At 28.9% G+C, this 20,903-nt stretch overlaps 2 protein-coding genes across 2 annotated transcripts; both read right to left on the reverse strand.

The window, feature by feature from the left end:
* Nucleotides 1–3,218: 3,218 nt before the first annotated feature.
* LOC132952546 (protein O-GlcNAcase) lies at nucleotides 3,219–14,671 on the reverse strand. Its single transcript, XM_061024870.1, is given in 12 exon segments — nucleotides 3,219–3,872; nucleotides 3,969–4,137; nucleotides 5,248–5,443; nucleotides 5,505–5,704; nucleotides 6,174–6,259; nucleotides 6,779–6,832; nucleotides 6,896–7,070; nucleotides 7,732–8,058; nucleotides 8,123–8,619; nucleotides 9,777–10,058; nucleotides 10,143–10,305; nucleotides 10,368–14,671. Coding segments are annotated over 12 exon segments (2,445 nt in total). The 5' UTR covers nucleotides 10,527–14,671; the 3' UTR covers nucleotides 3,219–3,735.
* A 68-nt stretch (nucleotides 14,672–14,739) lies between these two features.
* On the reverse strand, nucleotides 14,740–20,812 carry LOC132952548 (bromodomain-containing protein DDB_G0280777-like). The gene is made up of 2 exons (XM_061024874.1): nucleotides 20,214–20,812; nucleotides 14,740–17,918 (listed from the first exon to the last, which is right to left on the reverse strand). The coding sequence occupies exon 2, from the start codon at nucleotides 17,495–17,497 to the stop codon at nucleotides 16,097–16,099; it is 1,401 nt and encodes a 466-aa protein (XP_060880857.1). The 5' UTR covers nucleotides 17,498–17,918; nucleotides 20,214–20,812; the 3' UTR covers nucleotides 14,740–16,096.
* Between the last annotated feature and the right edge of the window lie 91 nt (nucleotides 20,813–20,903).

A 20,903-nucleotide genomic window follows, 5' to 3' on the forward strand; every position in this document is an offset into this window, starting at 1 on the left:
GTTTGCTCGTAGCATTAGCCACATAAATTATGGTCAAGAATCTCATTCCATAAAATATATTCCAAAATATGGCTCGCATTAGTTCATCTTGTTCTCTTTGACCATTAGTACCAATGACGTATCCAAACATAGAAAAATACAGATTGAACAATATTTTTAAAAAACATGCTGAAATGCATCCCAAAAGATGCAATTGATACGTAGAATTTAATTGGCACACCATGTTGCAAAATTGTCCATAACAATATCTAAGAAAAAGAAATATTTTATTTGTCAGTAATTTCTATGAGAATTAAAAAACAAGAAATTATAAATTACAATAGATATGAATTAAATTTATCGTGTGGTAGAACTTTAATAAACCTAGCGATTTGTAAGCAGTCACTTTATAATCCGTTACACAAAATGTTAAATGATATAGTTAATACCTAGCTAACTGAATAACAAACGCAGAAACAAATGGAATAATATGAATCCACTAAAAACAGACAATAGTCAAAAAACGGTCTGGCATTTACACAATATAGATACTATATGGTACCTAGGTACTAAGTACTGGAACATGGGTATTATTTACACAAGACTTTTTTCCTTTATCTTAGGTGTAGGTAACTACATATTAGGTACATATTATACCTACTATTTTAAAATGTGATATTTTTCACTAAAAAAATTTAAAAAATGGCCATTTAGTTAAAATATTAAGCTGACAACACTATATTATGAGCCATTTACGTACGTGACCTTAATCCGGGATTTGTTGAATTTATTATTAACATACACATGAACGCACACTATATGTCTGTATCAGTATATCTGACTATAGTATTATGTAGGTTATAACTTGTAAGCACCACACTATACTACATATTGTTAACTCGTCAAGAAAAAATAAACGTATAATCTATGCCCAGAATAATGTATTTAAATTTATAGGTAAAAGCCTTTTCTATATGTTAATACCTACTTTAATACCTATTCGGTGGACTGTGAGTATTTGTGCTTACCTTTTACAATTGATATATTTTCGGATATTTCAACGTAACCTAACCAGAATAAAAGGGTAGGTAGGTCGTAGGTTAGCCTAATAAAAACATACCTAATAAAAAAGAATATAGTTTGTACCAACTACCAATGTAGTTAAATACCAAATGGTTTACTGTACCTATAGTGGTTTTAGACCATTGCGTGTAGACGACATATTTACCCAATTATTGTTGCAATAATTTGCTTTGAAAATAATGTTCTATCCTGAAAATGGGTGGCTATGCCCCCTTAATTGCCATAACTAAAAGTCTTCAATTAATTTTTAATTTTTTAGCTACCCATAGGTTGAGAAACGCTAGTATGGTGGAATAGGTACATACTTACTAGTACCTGTCTAATTAATAACAGAGCGGAATTGAATATAATTTAATCAGTTTAGTAGGTATTCAATAATTATTTCAAATAAATTAAATGTAATCTAACCAACATATTGGCTATTAGCATCGAGTATATATTGTATAAGTATATTGTATATTATATTATACTCAATGCTATTAGGTACCTATGTTGAATGTCAGAATGTACGACTTACCTATACATTTCGATGGAATCGCATATGTTGTGGCCATATGATAGTTCACTCAAAAATGATTGGCAAGATTTTCTTTCAACCAGAGCACTGAAAAAAATGTTTTATATTTAACCGTTCTTAATTATCACGATGCATGACCTACCAATAAAGTTATACGTCGATACCTATAGTGAATTGTGAATAGGTTAGGTATCTACTTAACTACTTCGTGCCTACTATTATAATATAGGTAATAAATGATCAGGTATAATTGAATAACCCCAGTTTTCCAGGAAATTGTGATACAAAATACGAATATAAAGTTAGGAAGGTATCTTCTTATTTAAATATTTAATATTAATCAAGAGCCAAAAGGTGATAATGTACCAATAGTTTATAATTTTATACAGTACCTCAACGGTATAAACTTTAAATGGTTGATTCTTTTTTACAAAGTACTTACAAGTAACAACACACCAATTCATATAAAAATAATCCCTAGTCGATAATTCTTAGTTAGTCAAAACATTAAAATTAAAAAAATCAAAATGTATCATTAGGTACACTAACCCACGTTTGAAATTCCATATGGATGCAAATGTCTCAAGCTGGTTGTTAATGACTCTAAAACGGTAGTGCAGCATGCATGCACAACGGATAAACTGCATGTCGGTACTAAAACAGGCCATATTATTGAATGCAAGTATGATACACCATATAATACCAGCCTTGCTGTTTGCGGCTGACACGGTATAAATATAAAAAATATTCACTGGAACGCCAATGAGGACAAAATATCATAACAGATACTTGTCGATGGTTTGTAGGAACGTCTTGCTTGCAGAGGAAACGTGCGACTTGATGGTGACATCCATCAGTCTATCAGTGTTGTGCAAAACAGTAATAAATTCACTAAACCTGCGGTGGAGAAATGTGAGTGCGACTAATCTGCTACAAATACTAGACAAGGATATCATAATCGGATTAAGAATTTTCATGACAGTAGCCATTTCGCTGATTTCATCTTCGTCAATTACTGATTCAATCGCATTGATGGGTTGTCGCACATCTGATGCCACTGAAAACATAGAGTGTTGATATGCATACGGCATGATTGTATGCAACACATAAAACGGTGCCAATATCCCATGCGCAATGGATACAATAAGTAAAACAACTGAATACACATAATCAAATGTAGATATTAAACAAATAGGACCACTTATCTGGTCACCTGGTACCATTTTTAGTGGCATGACTCCAAATATTCGAGATATTATATTAATTCGACGGAAGGATAGATAAACACTTGAGGATGACATACTTAATAGTCACTACTTATCTTCTTTGATAAAACCACAGAATATATTTTCATATATTCTGTGATACAACTCTTAAGCCTTGTGTTACTATACTTCACTAATAAACACGCAACAAGAGAATTCCAACTAAAATGATGTACTTTTATGAAGATTTAACTAACATAAACTATCACTCTGTTAACAAAGAAAAGAAATATGTATAATATATTATAAATTGGCAAGGTTGACACGTAGTACTTGTCATAATAAACAGGTCAATAGTAATGACCGAATCAAAAAAAATGACATCAGCAAATATATTAAGGATGATAAGGAAATAAGTTTTTTGTTCAAATTAATTTAAAATAGTATAAATAAATAATATATATACTTGATATGAATAAATCATGTTTGAACATAAATTTAAACATGTTTGATAGAAAATCACAATAAAAGCAATATTTAATCCTTAAAATGTAGTCACATACAAAAAAATTTATTTAATTTTATTTTATTTTCATACAAAACAACATACAAAATGTAATAAGACCTTAAAATAACTAAAATATTAAATAATGAAAAAAATGACAGACAATCTATAAAATTATCAATTGTGTAATGTTAACGCTTACAAATCAATTTGAAAAAATAAAAAAAATTTTCAAGCTCGTGATAATTTAAATTTCCTTCAAATAACTTAGGTAATCTTAACTGGACTATTTTGTGTATAAGCATTTACTGAAATTAGTAATAACAAGTATAATAATGTATTTAACATCAATAAATTAAAATTATTACTATAATGGTATCACCATGTATGCATTTTCATTCATATATTTAACATTTATTGGCAGCAATGTAAGACGGAAAAATATTTTAAAAAACACGTCCTAAGTATGTAAAACCAGGATTTAGGTTAGACCCTTGCAAAATTTCCATAAATCCCATTTTTGTGTAAAATTCCAATGTTTGTTGATCTTTTGTTCTCAAAGGTACATGGACACCGAATGACCCTATAGCATTAACATATTATAAAGTATTACAATAAAATACTCCAAATGTGTTAATTTTATAAATAATAAAACAATTATAAATTTTTATAAAAATACCATTAGCTCTTAATGCTGCTAGAAGACAAATAATTAATCGTTTGGATACTGATGCATCATTGTTCACAGGTAATGTTGCATAGGTCATAACTGATTGATGCTGAGACAGAGCATTGGAATCTGGCAGTTCTTGATTAATATTAAACGAATGGAACCAATTTATGATTTCCTATAAAATACATAAACATATCATATTAAATTAAATTTTTGATTTTTAAGTTACAGACCTATATTCACAAAAGTTACACAATTTAGCCAGTACTAAAAGAAAAAAATAGTAAATAAATATTGTAATAGGGTGATGCGGACTGGGCAATCAGCGTTTGAATTCAAAATATTACCAGAAAACCTTTTTTATTTAATGTCTACAACAACCACAGAATAGATGAAATCAGAATGGATACTCTCCAAACCTATTATGTGAGTAAAAACTAAATGAACAGAATTTAAAAAATGACATGGTTAATTTCAGTTTGTCTCGAAATAATATAATAAACAGCTTATAAGTGAGAAAAGTGACAGTTTTCAAAATGTAGTGACAAAAAGTGACAGATTCGTAGTTCTGCAATTATCAAACTTTAAGTTAAGAACATTACCGGTGTCCCTACATTGGCTATTTTATGGTACTTTAATTTAAAGTTATGAGCATGTAAATTATTAAAATTTAAAAATGCTTATAAATTGTATAAATATTAAAATATTGTAATAGCTTAACTTAAAGTTTGATAAAAGGTGAATTCGCTCTAATATTAAAAGTAATAACACAGGGTTGGTTCTGCTAAACATAAATTTGCTATGTTACCCATGAGCCCGAAAGAGAAAACGAATGGTAAGCTCACATCCTCTTAAGATATACAATGATTTTGTTCTAATGTATTTTGGACTTAAAAAATTTGGATGTAAAATATATTGAACTCTAGTGTTTTTGACCTTAATTTTATAGGAAAAAATAGATTGGAATAATATGGCAAAAGACTAACATTGTTGAACTAAATATTTTCTGGAAATTATGAATTGAACAAAAATAATTTCTGCTAATAGACAATGTATACAGGTATTTTTTTAATTGTAAAGCCTTTTGCAGTAGACTTTCACTAACAACATTACTTATGTTTAATAATTAATACAAAATAGGGCATTAAAAATGTATTATACTTTAAGAATATAGATGTTACAACAAAAGACTTGAGCACCTACATTATTCAAGGATTCAGATCAATCACCTAAGGGATAAGACTTAATGTTGTATAGTAAACAAATATTTTTAATGGTAACTCACTTGCGAAGCTGACTGTATTTCTTCTGTGGAATTATCTAATGGATATTTTGAACACATTTCAGAAAACCACGATACTTGTAATTTTTGATAAAATTCTTTTGCATTTAAAGCAGCTAACGCATAACCTATGATAGTGCCATTGTCTTCTACCACAAAACAAAGTTCTGGACTAAGTGTTAAATATGAACCAACAAGTCTAAAAAAAAATATGTAATTATTTTAATAAAAATTTGTTTTTTAACTAAATAAAACATTACCTATCAGGTATTAAGTCAGGTAAATCAGATTTGTTTATACTATGGTCGTCAATGCTTGTATAACATGTACACCGGCAAATATTGTAAACAGCAGACTCATCTTCAAAAGTATATGGTCGTACATTGTACATTTTATTTGTAGGTGTATCAGGAGGCTTATATATAAATAAATCAGAACCAGCATCAACTGGCATTAACCGCTGTAAATATAAAAGTATACTTATTTATAAGCAATGAAAACAAATTACAAAAATGTTATTACTTAAACATAACAATACAAAATTTTATAATAACTCAAACCGAAGCAATAATTATGAGTTAATATTATGTCTTAAGCAAAGCATATTATTATACTATAAATACAACTTATATTATAATATTTTAAAAATTATAAGTTACTCCTTTTATTACATTATCTTTAAATATTAATTTTATGGAAAATCAAAATTTTAATTTTGTATGTTTAATATTTGTATTAAGTTTCAGTTACCTTTACCCTAAATTTAAAGCAACTTAAAATAATATATTATTATTAAAACTGTTTTATGTCCAATTCAATCAATGTATTTAAATGTATACAAATATTTTAATATTCAAATAAAAAAAGTGTTTAACATTATTTACTTAAGTTAAACACAAAAAAATTAAACAAAATAATGTTCAACTTACTTGTAAATCAGCAACTAAACCACCTCTAAAAACCCAGGGTTCTTGGTCACCACTCATAAAGCTTTCTTTCCATCCTTTTGAAAACCCTAGAATTTCAGTATTTATAAATTTTTTTAATTATTATTACTAATGAAACAGAATTATATTGAAACATGAAAAACAATTTGTATAAATTACAATAAATTTAATAGTATTTATTCATCAAAAAAATTTAATCATCCCGTTATAATAAATTGCTAAAAATATGACAAATACAATATAGAAAGCCCAATCTGGTTCAATACAAGCCAACAACTATTGGACATTTAAAATTATCTAAAATTTCAACAAGCAACAATAAAATTGTATTTTCCAAGGAGAATAAAATAAAGGCAAACAAAAAAATATAAGCATTCATATAGGTAGTTAAAAGTTAAACATTTTTAGGCAATCTTGGTTAAGAATATTAACAATATTATACAGGATTAACTATTACAACTTACAGTGAAAAAACTAGTTGTTGGTTTTATTTGACCAATATTGAGTTCTATTAAAGATAAAACAAATTACTAATAAAGAAGAAAATATTAACTACTTTGAGCTAGTTTGTATTAAAATTTACTTACATGTATAAGACCCAAGAGTATAATTTGTGATTGATTGTGGGAAATGGCCTTCAGCTAGAATTGAGTAAATATAAATATATCAAAATATTATAAACTACTAGACATTTATTTACTTACAAAGCCATTTTACATAGAAGTTTAGTAATGATATAACACACCTAACATCCCAAACATAAGGATATAGGTCATGAACAAGTTCTCTATTGGCACTAAATGTCAGTCTTTGGAATAGCTCATTAACTTGTTCAGTTAATTCATCCATTCTCTTTGCTCGTTCATACCATTCTTCGATCTGAGAAGAATATAAGACATAAGTCATTAAATGTATTATTTATTTGTATACAAAATAAACTTTAGAATGACTTGATTTATTATGAATAATTAATGAATTGTAATTTATTATGTAAAAATGTAATTTAATGGTATTTTGAAACCATGATATTTTGTTCTTTAGAGCAGTGGTTCCAAAACATCTTCAACTAGCGAAATAAGGTTTTCCAGTATCTTTAGTCAAATAAGGAAGTTGCCAGCCACTATATATTTTTTTTGGTTTTATAATTTAATTTTTAGACAGGATAATATTCTGCAACACACTTTGGGCCTGCTTAAATGCATTTTATTTTATTGTCATATTAAAATGGATAAGTATTTGATTTCATTTTAATTACTCAATTCAAATTCAATAAAATATGTCCAATACATCCATTTTTAAGTTAAATTAAATTTTGCAAATAATGTATTTACTGGCAATTACTCAAATGTTTTTTTATAGCATGTTTGCAAGGTTAAACTTAACTGTTGTAAAATAAAAAGTCTACTAAAAATCAGTTGAAATAGGCAATACTTATAAAATTCAGATCTGAGTACTTATTTTATACTATATTTATTAAACCTATTATTTTTCATAGAAAAACTATTCAATTTTTGTTATATTCAATAAATAATATACTTGCTTCAGGTTTAGAGTCAGTTGAATCTTTTTTCTTTGATTTTCGAAGATTTTCATTGGAAACCAAATAAGCATTGCTTTTAAGCCAATTAAATTCTGTTAAATATTGAACACTTTGAGGACCGTGTTCAAATGGTAAATAAAATAAATCGCACATTAGCAATAAATCTTCTTCCGTTAGATCTCTAATATCAACAAAATAGTATTATAAATCAAAAAATTCATAATTTAATTCACAATCATACCTTTCATATGAATGTTTTCGATCTTGTATCACATCCACTACCATATCCACACTTGGACTAGGCGTTTCCACTTGCATTGAAACACTCTATAACAGTTAAAAATGTGTTTATAAAAAAGCAGTATGCATTTTTTTAACAAAATATACATACTGATCCATTATCAGTGTTCATGGCTGTATCCGAACTCTGCGGTGATGGAGCCGGTGACATGTTACAGTCCATAGGCTCGCTGATGACTTTGCTTTCGGACACCAAAGAATTCATTATCACTAAGGGTGGATTCATGGTAACAGCTACTGCCGTTTGTAAGACATTAGTAGGGCTACCATTAACAGTAGCTGATGAAATTGACTCAACATTATTAGTTGTAGACAAAGATAATGGTGCAGTAGATGTTGACGTTGTAATGGTGGTGGTTGAAGTTGCCATACACGTGTTAAATGATGCAAGGGGAATTGCCACAGGAGACATGATCGATATGTTAGGTTGTGGTTTGATAATAGGACCATGAGCTTGTTTCTGTCTACGAAATTCTGGAATCCATTCTTTTATTGCTATACGTAATGCTCTTCTTGAATGGTAAATATTCTCTGGAAGATCAATGATACCTTCTTCATCACTTTCAGTCTCTAATTTCATACTTTCATCTAAAAAAATAAAAATATGGTATGTAGTACAAATGTAAAATATGTCTGTGTATATTTGTAAATGTGTAATACGGTTAAATTTAATTTTGTGAGATAGGCATCCAGTCATTATCTAATTGAACTTTATATTTTATTTAAATTTACATTTTCTTTTTATATACATACTATGATACATCTTATTTAATATTTCATATATTTTCAAATATATACTGAGTTGCATAAAATATTACTAAATATTTAATGAAACAATAGTTAACTAATGGTTTAGTGGGCCATAATAGGTCAATTAAATTTTAGCAAACCATTAAGTTAATAATGTTTTTATGCAACTCCTCAGTATAAGCTTCAAAAGTTTAAAAAAAAACTTTTAGACAGTACACACATCATACTATAAGCTATAAAATTTGGAATTAATACAAAATTTAATAAAATTCTAAGTTAGTTGCCAAAATATAAGATAGTGTATTAAAGTTTAAGCTCTTATCCCTTCCCTTTTATACTTCTTTAAAGTGTATAAATATAACTAAATACTAACAAACTAGAAGCTATGCACTAACCAATTATTTTCAATGGAATACACATTTTATGTTAAATACTTATTGATTACTGTATATGAATAGTTAAACACAATCATTGTTATGACTGAAGATATTATAAACAACTCATAAAAATTACTATACCAAAGATAATTATATCAATAAATATTAGAAATATGAAATACTCAATTCTTTGGTTACATTTTATACTGAATAATGAATGCAAATGTTTTTTTTATTTTTAACTTTTATAAATCAAACACAATATTATAAATAATTTATTGTGTATACCAATTATTGTAAAAGGAAAACATATTTTATGTTAAATACTTATTGAATACTGTATATGAATAGTTAAACACAATCATTATGTTATGACTGAAGATATTATAAACAACTCATAAAAATTACTATACCAAAGATAATTATTACAATAAATATAAGAAATATGAAATACTCAATTCTTTGGTTACATTTTATACTTTTATTCTAATTTAATTAGAGTTTAACTTTTATAAATCAAACACAAAATTATAAATACTAAATATACTTGAGTATTTTTTTAATTATTAATTGCTCTAAAATTAATAAGAACTTGTATTAATATTATTTTTTACTTACTGTCATGTGTGATTAATGGAGGATCAGAAGTGCATTTACTCCATTGAGCCAATGTATGAATAGCTACAAAGTTAGCACCATATTCACAGTTTGGATTAGTCAATACTCCTCTTAATTGTGAAATTAAGTCCGGAGAACGTCCCTGATATGGCCCCAAGAAGACGCGCTTTTGGTCATAGTCATTAGCATGCAAATTGTCCCATATTACAGGAGGTCGCCTCAATACTTCAGTGATTTCTCTAATAGATTCGGTAGTTAATGAACGTGATATAACTTTTTGTCCTGAAACAAACATAAGCAAATAAGTCAAAGGGTTTACATAACTTTTCTAACTTTGAACTTTTGATTCAATTTACAGAAGCTAACCGGTCCACATTATGTCTATTTGAGGTGCCAACTTAGAGCCCAAAGTATTTAAATAATCAGAATTTTGAACATTAGGTACAGCACGTGCTGAGCAATATTGAGTTGGACACACTAAAAATTTAGGTTGACCCAGATGCTGAAATATTTCATTGGTAATTGACACCTAAAAATTTAATATTTTTAATTCACAACTAAAGAAATACTTAATAAATATAGTTAAATTACCTGAGCATGTGCAAACGATTGAAACACTTCCTTATCAGCTGGTGACATATCCGGTTCTATGTCATCAAACAATAGAGCAAAAGCTTTACAACCACATTGAGCAACTTGATCCAATTTTCGTTTGAGAGTAGCTATTTCTTTTTGACTACTATAAGTCATGTCAAGTCCTGGAGACAAGGCATAATAGAGAGTAACACCACAATCTCTAGCGGCAGTAATTAAGCCACCTAACTGTTCGGCTTCTTCAACTGTATACAAATCTCTCCAATATGCCCTGTGTTTGTAATCATCTTTGGGCGCATATACATAACACCCTACTCCCCATTTTTTTAACCTAAAAGATAATTATGATATAGAAAATTACATAAATAATGTTTTAATTAATATAAATTTTTAAATTTAAGCTTTGAATGTATTTAATTATTTTAAACGAATAAGCATATAAACACAGCAATATAAAATAAGCGTATTAAATAAAATGAATACAACCCAAAATTTGTTTATTTTTGTATCTGCACCAATTATTTTTCTGCTACTGTTAATTTAGGTGGTGATTAAATGTATAAAAAAAATATATAAAAAAAGAAAACAAAATTATAAACTAAGCACAGCATGAGTCTACTATCAAAATGATGTGAAATCATAACATAGCTGTCTGTTGACTGTTCGTCTGCGACACTCTTGTACATTTTTTTTCACTATGAAACACTTTTTAATTGCAATTATCACAAAATTACGGCAAAAAAAAAATGCACAGATAATAGCGTTTCGTAAATGCGAGGCATTATAAATTTTATTTTAATTTATTTTTAATCCACCATTAGCGACCAGAAAACAGCATAGTAACCGGTAAACAACAATCACCATAGCATGTATTATGTATACATAGTATTGAAAACATCGCAGGGTTTCAGGCTGAAATTGGTGCATAGGGATTGGGGGCTGGGGTGAAACAGAGGCAGATGCGAGTGAGAGGTGACAGGTTAGAATTGAATCCATTCACAAGTATTGTAACAGCAGCCTGGGTTTGATAATATACATTATTTTGTAGCACAAACAGGCCAAAGCCATATATATTACTTGGGTGAATTTTTCATTTTTACTCCAGAATAACATGCTCAGCTAATAAGACACAAAATAATATAAACCATTTGAGTTAAGACTGTATGCATAAGTTTTCACCAAGTTTGTTAGCTACAATAAGAATGATTATAATTATTTTGTACTTCAATTTATAATTACTGAATACATACATCTATTACCAAAACACAATATAATTTGTGAATCATTCTTTGCATACAATCTGTCATTATTTGTTTTTTTTTTGTTCTTACATTGATTATACTTTTCAATGTAAAAATACAGCACAAACATTGTATTTGTATATATATTCTAATGAAGAGTGAGAGCAGCAGATGGTCAACAATTCATTAAGGGTAGTTTCAATATACTTAGTACCAAATATAATAAACTACCTGTACTAAATCAACATTGTTTTCATGCGTTCAAAAAAGTAGTAATCATTTTTTAGGAACTTGGTTTAAACCAAGCTGTTACAATACACAAAACACACACATATATATGAAAATGTTTAAATAATTGTTGTTTATGTAAGTATATATTTATCCGTTCCCATACACAATTCATCAATTATAAATTGATGATTTGATACTCTCTATATTTTTTTATATTTTCACTTAAAATACGATTATCAACTTTATTGTTCTATATTAATAATGTTAAATAAGATTATAATTTATACTTTACATAAATGGTTAGCAAATATATTATTCTTAAAATCCACCGTATTACTTTTGAATACCACAATTTGTTATTTACACTTTAACACTTTCAACACTGCTGACGCATATACGCGTCAACAGAGTTTATTCCAACAGGCCAGTGACATGTTAACGCGTCAAAAACCTATACATTTATATACGCTATAATTAAATCGGATTTTTTTTTAATAAACTCTGAAACTTAGATTGGCCAATGACAATGAACTCTAAATTTAAAGGTATGGGTGGTTTTAGTTTTTGTTATTTCCGTCGTTTCTGAAATCACGAGTGACGTTGAGCATGTTAATTATAAATAAAATTAATTTAATATCTAGTTTGAAGTTAAGTCTATGTTAGCTAAGTAGTTTCAATATAAAATGCGATCTTGCAGTTATCTTATAGAAAAGAGCATTAAATAAAAAAAACCTACTGAGTAATAATACACAAAAGTATGTATTAAATAGTTGCTTTTTTTTAATTTTCAGATTTAATATATTATATAACTACTTAAAGATTACATTATAACACAAATTGATAAAAATGTAGTCAAACATAATATTAAATAAATTATCCAAACAATTTTTTTTCCACAACAATTGACCTAGTTTTAAAACTCAATATGTACTGTTTATCACTAGACTGCTGTGTGAAGAACACTCCATTCAAAAGTGTCTAGGAATGTAGCTTTTTAAAACAATACCTACTAATAAATTAAAAGTTATTTCATTTATACTTGGTAAATAATTCATGTCATAACTCAGAATAGTATAAACAATATTAAATGAATATAGATATCCATTTCACCTTTTATTAATTCTCAAGTATTCATGCAAAAGAATAAGAAATTATTACATCTAACAAATTTGTATAACTAGCAAGGGTTAAAAAATCATTATATATATTTTTAGGTAGAAATAATACATTAAGCTATTTTCTTGGTCACCATCATCAATTCATATGAATTTGAATTACAACATACTTTTGGAAGAACGTGATTTATTGTATACATGCATTTACTTGGTTAACAAAATAACATTTGAGAACAAGCAGGTTAAGAAGTTGCTAATTGTTAAATTTAAATATGTATGTCCTCAAAGATAAATTATAATATACAAATTGTCAAATATAAAATGTAAGTGACCATAAAAATAAATATGTATATTTCTAGGGCATAATATTAAAATATTTAGATATCTATAAAAATATTTATTTAAAATTGAAATTGGTCTAGAATTGGCATATATTACTTTAATGGGCAGCTTTTTCTAAATTTTAAAATGCAATTTTTATGACAGTAAGATAATGCAAAAAAAGCTGTGCAAAAATAGGTAGTTTTTAAGTTATATTGTTTATAATTTTATTTACGGCCGTTTGGCAGTTACTACAACTATAATATAAGTGTCAATAATTACACGTTACAGCCTTAAAATTTGTATAAAAAAACCCCAGTAACCTACCCAGGGTAATCTTGAATAACTAATCGAGGATTGTTTTTGATTTGGTGAACGAAGTGAAGGCGCTGAGGAGTAAAGCAACAAATGCCAAACACTAGATATACTATTTGCAAATTGAAAAACATTTATTTGTATTTTCAATTTGTAAAGTTATATATTTAAATAATGACTTATTACTAATCATTAGATCAAAACCAATGATATGTACAAATTTGTTTTTGCTCTATCATTTTTAAAACTTCGTTAAGTCTAGGATTCAAAACAATTTTTTTTTTAAGTATGGCCAGAAATGTGTGTTTATGTAACTTCTTAGTATCACAAATTAGTATAAAAATATTGCTATTTTGAATAGTGATTTTAATTGACTTGTTATTTTATATACATACTATAGTTACATTGTGTACTATGCACAGAGAAATAAAATTAAAACTTAATTTAAGTTTTGAGAATCTGATTATTATTTGATAAAAAAAACCCCGAGTATTATTTAATAATTTAATAGACTTTAAAAATTTTAATAGCAAACAAAATATAATAAAAATGTCTAAGTCTAATGATAAAGCAAACTGAAATAAATTAAAATTTAAAATTTACCTAAAAAAGTTAGGCTTACTTACAAGAGATTGTCGATAATTTTTTACAGTGCTATCTACAAACAAATGATTGCATTTTAACACTGCCTAAATAATGAAATCAGAATAAATGTATTTAACTATTTCAATATTTCAACTTACCACTAAACAAATAAAAACAAGTCATTTGAACTCAAAAGCCTAATATTTTAAAAACAATTTACAAAACATAGCTCAAGTGCTGGGTAGTAGTAGTAGTAGTAGTAGTAGTAGTAAACGACCTCTTATTTTTTATTTTATTTTTTTGTTTTCTTGTAAAGATATTGCTACCTAGCAATCCAAACAAGAGGTTGTCCGCTTAAAACAAACGAAGATGACAGGCATTGCAAATGATAATGGTAGTTGTAGGCTGCTTGTAGCAAAACATTGACACTTCAACCCTTGTTATGGAGACAACCAATAAAAGAAGCTATATGTTTGTTCATGTATGAGTTTTGCTAAAAACAGATAGTTGAAGCCAGTGCAAGGGTAGGTACACACGATGATAAAAAAATAAAAATAAGACTAGCTTAGGTATGCCACCTTTATTAAGTACAAGCTACTTTATTCACAATGTTTTTTTTAAGCATTTTACTATAGAAAAATAGCCTTAATTCTACCATAAGTATTTGCAACATACATGTAGGCCTAGATAAATGTTTTGTTTATTTGAAAATAGCCAATAACCAAGATAAATAATGGCTAGTAAAAGCTTTATAGCCTTTTTATTTAACAGTAAATACTATTTAAACTAATATATTTCCACACAAGCTTAACTCCAATCCCAAATTTTCAGTGTTCATATTACAGTTTAGTTAGTATGTTTAAATAAATTGTATTTAATTAATATATATAAATATATAAAAACACAAGGTTTCCATGAAAAAAGGAAGCTTGGTGGGCATTATATTGGCAGAGCAGTGTTTTATTTATTGCACATGCACAATAAGTATGAAAAATATATTAGAAACATTATTCTTGCTATAGATTACATTAGGATTGGAATTTGGAATGACATTATTTAGTGAAAAAAAAAAAAAAAAAAAAAAAGAGGTAGATGATTTAAATCTAAGTATAACATTGATTAAGGCAATACCTATTTTATCACAATTCAAAAATTCTTAAATTACACAGTATTATAGTTCAAAATCTATAACAGATTATAAAAGACATAAAAACATACTTTTAGCAATTTTAATTAAAAATAGATTGTTAATATCTATTGTTTATAACATTTGTAAAAAAATTTATTAGAACATTAATGTTCTACATATTCAAAAAATAATATTTGATTTACAGTTTACAAAATTGATTTTAACATAACCACTTAATTACACAAACATTTAATTTGCTAAATGCAAATGCATGTAAAAACAATAATGGACTCAAATCACTAAACTAATTATTAACGGATTAAAATGCAGTTAATTTTTTAAATAATGTGGCTTGAAAGCACTTACATAAGGAACTATACGATACAATAGTTTAAATATAATAAATTATGAATTACAATAATATAGTAATGATTAAACAATAATATAGGTAGGTTAAATATTGCAATAACTGGTTATAAGCGAGTAGATTAAAGTTCAAGCGCAATAGAATAAAAATAAGTATAATAATTTGATAATAAATTTTAAAAACACAAATAGTCTAATGATGGCATAAGTAAGATAACTTAATTTTAAAATAACTCAAAATAATATGATTAATATACTTAAAATAGAATATTTTACCCGATTAACAGGCTTAATGGAAAAAAAGTTTGTTCCATTAAAATTAGAACATTTATCTGGGTACAATAATTTGACCTTAAATAAGCAAATTTCATGATTCTATAAAATCATTTAAAAAAATCATTAATAATGAAAAGTCCAAAATTGTCAAGCAGTTTTCATTTTCTTAAAAGGTTGTTGAACCTCTTCGTCACCCTTAGTATTAATATTACCATTAATAGCAGCTGGATTTAGATTACCATTTAAATTGGTATTATGTATGTGATGTTGTATTTGTGCTGCAATAAATTGTTTCATAGATGATGATGCCATCAAATTTGGATTGGGCGCTAATTGCGGAGCTTGGAAAGTTAATGGTGGAGGAGGTGGTCGCATAGCAATCAATTGGTTGAATACTGCTGCAAATGCTTGGTGTTGTTGCATTTGAGCTTGTTGATTAGGATCTTGTAATTGATTCTGTACTTGGGCCTGTGATTGGACTAAATGTGCTTGAGCTTGGTTTTGAGCTTGAGCCAATTGAGCTTGTTGTTGCTGGTGTTGCTGTTGTAAGGATTGGTGTTGCTGCTGTAACGATTGTTGTTGTTGTAATTGTTGTTGTTGTATTTGCTGTTGTTGTAATTGTTGTTGGGGAGACATAGCAAGCAATTGATGAAACGCAGCAAGTTGTTGCGACTGCAATTGAGTTTGAGTCGCAGGTAATTCAGGTGTCTGAGATTTTTGAGGGGCTATTGACTGTTGAGTTTGCTGCTGTTGTTGTTGTTGTTGTGCTACTGCTTGTGGTTGTGGTTTAGACATTACAGATAAAGCTGCTGCAGATGATGTAGGGGGATAGTCAGCTTGTTGTGGGACAAATTGGAAAAGTTGTTGGTAAGCTGCTGCTGCTGCACTCGGTTGAAACATTGGTAACCCTGCTTTGTCACCCGAAGGCCTTTTAAAAGGCATTAAACCAGGCAATGATAAATTCTCGTAATAGAAAGGGGAAATTTTGCTTAAATCCATATCTAAGCGTTCGGGGGGTTGTAAATTTTGTTGTACAACTGTTTGTTGCATTGCCATTGTCAAGTTATTAGGGTTGGGAGCAAAAAATTGTGACAAAGGATTCATGAGCGGATTGGTGTGGTTAAAATAAGGGTTAAATGCATTTCCAATTTGAGTACTGGGTAGCTGAGCTAAGTAAGCTGGATTTGGCATGGGAGCAGAAACTTGTCCAGGAACCATTGGTTGATTAGCCACTAAACCCATTTGCTGTACTAAGGCATTTTTGAGAGCCAAATGATTTCGTCCATTTATTAAAAGTTGATCTTTTAAATGTTGTGGAGGGTGGAAATATTTGCAAGGCGGTTTTGTTCTATTACACCGTCCTTTAATGCTATCATAACAAGCAGTTACTTTGCCGTTCTGGACATCCACATTAGCAGCTGGATGAGCAAATTTACATTCTGTATCGCTACGTGAACATTTATTACGCTGAAATTCACGACATACTTCCAGTTGCAGCCACCGTGAATCTTTCCCATTCATCAAACTATTCATGTTAACAACTGCCATTTTTGTCTTATAAATCAAAGTCTTACAATATATTATAAGGTAAACAAATATAATTTCTTAAAAATACAAATTACTGAGACTTAAATAAATAGGTAACTAATTTAATAAATTCACAATAAATCCAAGGAACAATTTAAAAGGACACTAGTTTAGTGATTTGTTTGTCCATAAGGATTTAAATTAAAATGTATAGTTTTTCAAAAGCGTTTTGAAGAGATGTTATTCTAAATTATCACTTAATTTTATAAATGTATATATTTCTAATGAAAAAGGGAGTTATGGTAGACCTACTTATACTAGATAAGATAAAGGTAAACACAATTAGCTTGCAAAGCAAATTATAACAAAACAGCTTGGAAAACTACTCACTTTTGAAACAAGTCTTTACGTTGTTCAGTAGTCCATGGTCTTCCATAAAATCCTAAAACAAATATTATCAAATTAAAATGTTATTTATTTTTTAATAGGTAGGTACTTAATTAGTCTTATATATTTAAGTTAATATTATATCATATGCAAAATTGAATCTTGACAAATGTCAAAAATTAATAAAAGACAACAATAACTTATTGTAATCAAATAATTTAAATATTTTAATATTGGCTAATAATTGAGGGTAAACAAGGTTAAACACTGAAAAAATAATATTGATTAATAATTCACAAAAATAATATTTATTTAGGTGGATTTAAAATTATACGTGGATGGAAGATTCTGCATTATATAATCAAATAATACAAGACTAATATTTTGGCACTAAAATCAAAACAACTGATTACCATATGTGACAGCAGGTACTATGCCAGAATAGTGTGTTTAAAAATACTTAATGAGAAACTACTACAAAATAAATGTTCTGCCTTTATCAATTTGATTTTTAAAAAAGATTTTACTTCATAGATTTTTATTGAAAATTAAAATAGGAAATTGTTGTGATACCTACATAATATGAAAGGCTGTTGAATATGTTAATTTATTAAGAGATATCCAAAACAACATTATAATGTATTTTTCTTTATAGTTTTTCATGTGGGTTACCATCTACTTCATAAAAAATATTTTATTTTGGATTCAGAATTTAGTATGTATGTGTTTTAAATAGGATTGGGTTCAGAATAGGTACCTATACCTCATTCTACATATATTTTTTAATTAAATTAACCCACTTATAAGTCTTATAAGAACGCTATACTATTATAGTAAATAATGTATTTAAATAAACAGAAATCAAAAGTAATGGAAAATATCTAGAACTAAAAATAATTTTGAAATCTAACCAAACTGTCTAAATAAAGTATATTTAGCGTGGGCAATTTATTACACAAAAATACTTGATTTAGCAGTGATAAATATAGGTACTATTGTTAATAATAACAAAACATGATGGATTAAACATTTTGTATTTACTCTAAAATCTACCCAAGGCGGTTTTATATAACATATCGAAAGATATTTTGATTAACTGTCTGAGTGAGTTATTGAACCCCACCATGTCTATATGGGCTGTTGGGTGAGGTAAGGTAAAAACAACAATGGGGCAAAGTTTTATGAAAACAGTAGCACCCATCTAAACAATGATAATACAAAGAAAAAAATTTGTCCGGCTAGTGTTTTCCAAACTGTTAAAATTGCACTAGATTATAAATGAGAATAAATTTAAATAGGTACCTAACTGATAGTTTTATAAGTAACAAATTACAAAAATATAATATATGATAATTTCAAATTTAAGTGATAACTTGGAGAGTATAGGTCATAGAGTAATATTACTCTATGGTATAGGTACTGATTAATCATTGCCAACATCCAAAGGTAGGTAACATTAAAATGTTTTAAGCTTTTTGTCCAGTACATAATACTGTAAGTACAATATAGGTAGGCAACACATAATTCAAATTTGTGGCTTGTGTGAGTTAACTGTTTACTCAGTTGCATAAACTAACAGAACTTATGTGCATTCGAGTTGGGTTAAAATTTTTTAGGTTAGACACCTATATGTTATTAAAATGTGCATAAAAAACACATTTTGATTGAAAAAATAACACATTTAATGTGAAAGCCAACAAGCAAACAGTAAACAATCAATCAATCACGACACAATGACTGTCTATGAAATATTTTACGGTCGATTGAATTTTTTTACGCGGTCTCGTAAACACGCTTAAAAAATATAACAGAAAACAGAAAACGCTAAACGCTGATCAAATTAACAATAACACGAGAATTTTTTCAGGTCAATTATACTGAACATCACTATAGTACTCCTACAACGGTCGTTCCCCCGAAATCGATATCGTAGGCCATCGAGAAGAAACTACGAACCGGGCGATCAAAACTTCGAGGTGGGGAGGGGGTGTCGGAGTTGCGTCTTCAGAGTTCAGATCGCTAAACCCGTATAATGTTATTCTGTTATATTAAAGTCGTGTACTCGGTATCGATGACACGAGTTTGCGGTCTCGGTATCCTATAATATTATTAGGCACACCCACACACCACACACTCATCACACATTCACACACACACACTCACACGCAGTCGCAAGTCGAATATACGACGACGTAATACCTATTATTACTATTATAACGACGATCGCTACACCGGGGGGGCCGGTCTCGCACGCACGGACTGACGTGTTAAATAATAATAACAAGACTTACGTCTTACGGAGGCGACCGCTAAGTGTCAAGTATGGAAAAAAATGTGGTGAGAAACGTACCTTCAACAACACCACAAATGAAATTGTCATTCTGCGAAACGCAGCAGTTGTCAGCCATCTTGGCGATTGTGCACAGTATATTTTCGAGTAGAGCTGCTCCTCCGGTAGGGCTGCAGTGACCGCGGCGTTTGTCGTCCTCGTCCTAATCCTAGTCGTCGTCGTCGTCCTCCTCCTCCTCCTCCTCCTTCTCGTAGACCGCCTGACAGAAATAAACTCCTCGATGATAGCCGCAGTGTCCGAAGCGCACGGCTTCTTGCGTGCGATTATTTTTTATTATTATTATTATAAAATATTAATTATTATTATTGTTTTCCTCTTCGTACTACACGCTCACACTTCCACAGTCCCACTAGCAGCCGCACACGAGGATTACACAACACCGCAGTAGTGGTAGTAGTCGTTGTATACGTCGGCGGCAATAGACGGTAGTAGAAGTAGTGGTACACTGGTACACCGTAGCAGACGGTAGTGTAGATGTAAAAAATACCACTCGGACAGTCGGACGTCGTCGGCAGACACGGACGACTGCAATAATAACAACACTGTCGCAGTGAACACTGAGCAGTGACGCACTGACGCGCTCCGTGTCGTTGGTGGAACAATGAAAATTGAAAATAGAAATATGTCCCCACGCATTTCTTCGGTCGATTGGCACCGCTGGGGCCGCCCGACCGCTGCTGCCAACTTAAC

Source organism: Metopolophium dirhodum, chromosome 9 (genome assembly GCF_019925205.1).
Source record: "Metopolophium dirhodum isolate CAU chromosome 9, ASM1992520v1, whole genome shotgun sequence".
NCBI lineage: Eukaryota > Metazoa > Arthropoda > Insecta > Hemiptera > Aphididae > Metopolophium > Metopolophium dirhodum.